This window comes from Rhagoletis pomonella, unplaced genomic scaffold, assembly GCF_013731165.1.
Source record: "Rhagoletis pomonella isolate Grant_MI unplaced genomic scaffold, Rhpom_1.0 Rhpom_scaffold_09492, whole genome shotgun sequence".
NCBI classification, from domain to species: Eukaryota; Metazoa; Arthropoda; class Insecta; order Diptera; family Tephritidae; genus Rhagoletis; species Rhagoletis pomonella.
Genome location: NW_023468023.1, coordinates 439 through 6199, shown reverse-complemented (window position 1 = coordinate 6199; position 5761 = coordinate 439). Strand labels below are relative to the sequence as shown.

General features: G+C 46.0%; 2 protein-coding genes across 2 annotated transcripts; both read right to left on the bottom strand.

The window, feature by feature from the left end:
- Positions 1 to 321: 321 nt before the first annotated feature.
- On the bottom strand, positions 322 to 4357 carry LOC118756259 (the record flags this gene model as incomplete). The annotated part of the gene is made up of 1 exon (XM_036491030.1): positions 322 to 4357. A coding segment is annotated over exon 1 (4036 nt), but the record flags the coding sequence as incomplete, so codon positions are not given.
- A 66-nt stretch (positions 4358 to 4423) lies between these two features.
- LOC118756258 lies at positions 4424 to 5095 on the bottom strand. Its single transcript, XM_036491029.1, has one exon. It carries the CDS (start codon positions 5093 to 5095, stop codon positions 4424 to 4426), a length of 672 nt encoding a protein of 223 aa, XP_036346922.1.
- Between the last annotated feature and the right edge of the window lie 666 nt (positions 5096 to 5761).

Genomic DNA, 5761 nt, shown 5'->3' with positions numbered 1-5761 from the left:
TTGAAAGTACGTAGAACTTTCAAGTAACTGGTAATAGCGCTATCTTATGTATGGGGCGGCGGATAACTCCCTTTGCAGTGCGAACATCAGCCACGCGCACTCGATCGTCCTCTCCACGTATGACTCTTTCGATACGACCTAGCATCCAACACTGCGGTGGTAAATTGTCGTCATGCACGATAACCATCGCTCCCACACACACATTTGGGTATGGCTTGGTCCAGTTACTACGCACCTGCAGCTCATTGATATACTCCAGCGACCATCGACGCCAAAGTTGTTGTTTGATCGCGCCCACTCTTCGCCATCGTTCTAACTTACCCAGCTCTGTGACGGGTGTCTCGGGCAATGCACGTAATGAGTCGCCAATGAGGAAGTGGCCCGGGGTGAGTGCGGCTAGGTCATTCGGGTCTGAAGAGAGTGGTGACAAAGGGCGAGAATTCAGAATCGCCTCCACCTCAGCTGTGACAGTTGTAAGCTCCTCGAATGTTAAACGAGCGTTCATAAGAGTGCGGTTGATTAGTCCCTTGACGCTCTTAACTGCAGCCTCCCACAAGCCGCCGAAATGGGGGGCTCTGGGAGGGATGAAATGGAAGTTGATGAACTCACGTACACAAAATTTGTTGATCGATTTGATTGTGTCATCCTTAAACAAAAATTGCTTGAGGGCCTCTAATTGGTTGCTGGCTCCAACGAAATTGGTAGCATTATCGCAGAAGATATCGGACGGTAGTCCACGCCTGGCTACCAACCGTTTCAGGGCGGCGATAAATGCATCGGACGACAAGTCTGACACAACTTCAACGTGCACTGCCTTCGTCGCGAAGCACACGAAAATTGCGATGTAGCTTTTGTAGGGAACCTTGCCTCGAAGGCGTAGGTACGTATTGACTGGACCGCAGAAATCCACTCCGCATCTTGCAAATGGTCTTGATGGGGTGAGTCGTTCGACGGGAAGCTGACCCATTATTTGCCCTTCCAGCTTTGGCCGATAACGAACGCAGTGCACGCAAGATCGGACGACACGGCGAGCTAAATCCCGTGCATTGATGATCCAAAAGCGTAGGCGTATGAGTGCAACTAATGCCTTTGGACCCGCATGGTAATTTTGGCGATGAACGAACTGCACGTACTGGCGGACAAAGTCATCCTTGCCTGGAAGTAGTATCGGGTGCTTCTGTGTATACAGAATATTTGCCATCTCCAATCGACCTCCAACTTTCATCAGCATGAACCCGTCAGTTATCTGCAAAAAAGGATTTAAAGATTTAAGATTACTACAGACCTGTTGGCCTTTGCGAAGTGCTTTGATGTCATCGGAATAGTGCCTTATTTGCAGGTTCCAAATGATGCAATGCAAAGCATGTAACAGCTCTTGTGGTGACGGCGACAATGTATCGAACGAACCCAATTTTCTACTTAAGTTGCTGAACCTAAACATCCAGGCTACGATTTGTAAGCATCGGCTGTGCGAGCTAATTTTATACACTGCTTCGAGTAGGTCGTTAGTGGCATTAACAGTAGCGAAAGCCGATTTACGTTTCTCTAAGTTCACTATATCTTGATCAATATCACCTCGATGGTGCGTCGGCCACTCGTCTTGGTGGCGTTGCAGGTATGCCGGCCCTTCGAACCATATGGACTGCTGCAGCTCACTCACTGAGCACCCCCTGGAAAGCAGATCAGCTGGATTATAGTGCGTTGAAACGTATTTCCATTCGCAACAAGATGTTTTTTGTTGTATTTCAGAAATACGATTTCCTACGAACGTAGATAGTGCGGCGGAATGCTGTTGAATCCAGTGTAGAACGATTTGTGAATCGCTCCATAGATACGTTGTATATTGGGTATCGCCGAAATTCACCTTTATTTTAGCGTAAAGTTGTGACAGCAAATGAGCACCGCATAATTCCAATTTGGGCAATGAGAGTTTCCTCGTTGGGGCGACTCTCGACTTGGATGTAATCAACGTGACCTTGACTTCACCGCTAGGGTCAACTGTGCGTGCATATATACAGCATCCATAAGCCCTAATTGAGGCATCACAGAAGCCGTGCAACTGAAGGCTCTGAACGCTGGGTTGAAGGCAATAGCGCGGTATAGTTAGCGATTCCAACGATGAAAGCGATGAGAGGAACGATGTCCATGCGGTGTGAATGTTGTGCGGAACTGACTCATCCCACTGTAATTTTAGCAACCAAAGCTCTTGTATAAGTATTTTTGCAAGTATGATGATAGGTGACACCAAGCCCAACGGGTCAAAGAGAGACGAAGCAATTGATAGTATAGACCGCTTCGTGACAGCATGTGATGTGCGCTTGAGTACAAATGCAAACATAAAGACGTCTTCTCGTTGATCCCACCTTAAGCCCAGAGTGCTGGTTACTGAATCGTCTTCTAAGTTAAGATCTTTAATCGTACAGTCATTAACAAACTCGCTATAGTTCGAGTGCCATTTCGCTAGCTCAAATCTACCACGACGAAGTATCTCAATTACCTCCGTTTTGATTTGATGAAGGCATTCCAACGTGTTAGCTCCACAAATGAAATCATCAACGTAGAAGGATGATTTTATAGCCTCGGCTCCTACCTTGAACTCGTCCATGCATTGCTCAGCTAAGTATTGCATGCTACGTATAGCGAGATATGGCGCGGTAGCAGTCCCATAAGTGACTGTATTCAGTTCAAATGTGCGTAATGGTTGATCGGGTGTACTTCTCCAAAGTATATATTGAAACTTGCGATCATGGGCGTCGACAAGAATCTGTCTGAACATCTTGACGACATCGGCGGTAATTGCATAACGATATGTACGGAAGCGTAGAAGTAACGTGTACAAGTCGGGCTGTATGGTCGGTCCGACCATTAGTAAATCGTTCAGAGACCTTTGTGTCGTTGTCTGACAAGAAGCATCGAAAACCACTCTTAATTTCGTAGTGGTACTGTTCGGCTTGAGTACGCAGTGGTGCGGTATGTAAAAATGTGGGACATCCAACTTCGGTGTTGTCACCAAGCTCATATGGCCCAACTGTTCGTACTCTAACATAAAATCTGCGTATTGCCTTTTCACATCTGATGTGCGGCTCAAGCGGCGCTCAAGAGCTTCAAAACGTTTACGGGCAATTTCATACGAGTGGCCTAAAAAACCAGGATCATCTTTGAATGGAAGGCGAACTACCACTCGGCCATCAGGTTGTCGGCGAACGGTGTTTTTGAAAGCCTCTTCACAACTGCGCTGCTCTGGAGTGTAAATGTCAACAGAAGTGTTAACCTCTTCAATGCGCCACAGGCGTTCTATGTTGTTGTTGATGACTTCGTCCATGGAAATCGAGTAACTGTGTGATGTGGTGGAGCCGGTTTGGCAACGGCCCGAAACTACCCATCCAAGGAGCGTCTTCTGCAACACTGGCATATTTACACCAAGCCTGACTTGGCCAATGGATAAGATGTCGAAAAACGCTTCTGTCCCTAACAGCAAATCAATAGGACGAGCTTTGTTGAACCCTTCGTCGGCCAACGGAGTATTTTGAGGCAGCTTCCATGATGAGATATCAATTTCTGTGTCTGGATGATATGCAATATTCGAAGTAACACAGAAATCTAGCGGTAGTTCGAATTCTCCAAAACGTGACTTGATTGTTGTAGACGTTCGATGTTTTATCTGAGTCTGGGATTCTCCAATGCTGCGAATTTCCATATGGCTTCGTTTGCGAGGTAATCGGAGAGCCTGTGCGAATTGATCCGATACGAAATTGACTTGTGAACAAGAGTCTAGGAGCGCACGACCAATTTTATAACAGCCTGACGTGGCTAAAATTATTCGATTCAAGCCGGTGTGAGTGTGAACAGCTGCTTCTGAGTTCTTCTGTGGTACTTCAGGGAGTTGCGGAGTTGACTGCGGTGAAGACGAAGACATACCAGCTGAATCACGATGCAATAGTGTATGATGGGAGCGAGAACACGATCGACACCTGTGTGTGGATGGGCATTTCGCAGCCTGATGACCCTTGCCCAAGCAATTGAGACAAAGTCCCAGTCGCTTAGTGATGTCGTAACGCTGATTGAGTGTAGCACCAACGATTTGAGGACACCTGTAAGTTCTGTGCTCCGTGCTAGCGCATGAATGACACGTTTGCGATGTGCAGTTGAAAGTCAACCCTTGGCGCTGGTGTTTTTGGTTTCGTGGCTTTCCAATAGCTTGCTGACTCGCGCTACTATCGGTACCGGGCTTACTTATTGACTCCAAGAATTGGCAATGTCGTTCGACAACCGAAACGCAGGATGTCCATGTAGGAAGATCGCTGAAGTTCAAATGCTCATTCCATTTCTTTTTGGTGTCTTGATCCACCCTTTCCATAACGATGGAGATAAGCATAGCCTCAGCAATTTGCGATGCATTACCCAGTGACAACAATGAATTGTACTAGGCTGATGAGTTGTCGATCAGGCTACGAAGCTGTTTCGCATTTGACCTTGAAACACTAGGTAAAGTAAAAAGCGAATTTATGTTGTCCAAGAATACGAGCGTTGGATTATCATAGCGGGCCTTGAGGCGTTCCAGCGCCTTTGAATAATTTTCCGAAGTGATTTGAAAAGCCTTGACAGTTTCTAAGGCCGGGCCACGTAAGCAATTGATTAGTTGATTGAACTTTTCGATGGATGACAAAGTAGACTGCTTATCAACGACTAACTTAAACGATGTTATAAAGTTTTTATAGTCGGAGTATTTTCCATCAAAAACTGGTAGTGACAGACGTGGCAGCTTCATAGAAGTTGAGTGAGAAGCGCAATGAACTGAGTCAGCAACAGTCAAATTGTGGGCATCTGAACCTAGCTGCTCATTAATGCACACCTTGATAGCGACGCACGTATCTTCTATTTCTCCTCTGGTCTCACGCTCTGCTTCGTCTGGATCCAGCTGCTCAATTTCGGTCTGAACTGTCATAACTTGCTTAAAGTAGGCCTCTAATATAGCCAAACGACAATTCAATTCAGCGGACGAAATTGCAAGTTTTGTGTCGACAGAATTGCGAATGCGCGATATGTTTCGACGCAGATTAGCGCGCTGCTGTTTAAGTTGCTCCAAATTGGGCATGGTTATGAGATAGCAAATCTATTGCCCGCTTCTCAGATTTATGGGCTGTACAAAATTTTGCTCTAAGTATATTTTGTTTGGCGGGACCCTTTGCGAGCCCAATTCTACTATAGCGGCTTGGCTTTGAAATACCGCCAACAATAACAACAACGCTTGCAAGAGAAGTAGTGTGAGACTACCTTGTATGTACTGTATGTGCTCGCAATAGCAAATAACGTTGCTTTGCAAGGTGACCTGATATGAAAGAACCGCTAACAACAACGCTCCTGTAGCGAAATAGTTAGCAACTACAAAGCTCCTATAGCAATGTGTTTGAAACGGGATTGCGCGGGATTGAGACTCCGGCAGCCTTACTATGTCGAAAGATGTATGCTTTCGGTGTACCAGGTACCGATGGATACACAAGCTTCCTTATGCACTATGCGGCCTGCGCTTTTGGATAAGCAGCCCAAAATGTCGAAAATATATTTGTTACGGTAGGAAACTCCTTTGATGCCGTGAATGTTGAGCTACGTTTTAGAAACGGTAGCCGAGAATGCTAAGTTGACTTTTCGCGAAAGTGCGAGATTTCACGATATTTTATCTTTAAATTATCACAGGCCCCACGTTGGGCGCCAAAATGAAGTATCAAGAGCGTTTTCTTGATTAAATAAAAAATTGCGGGGG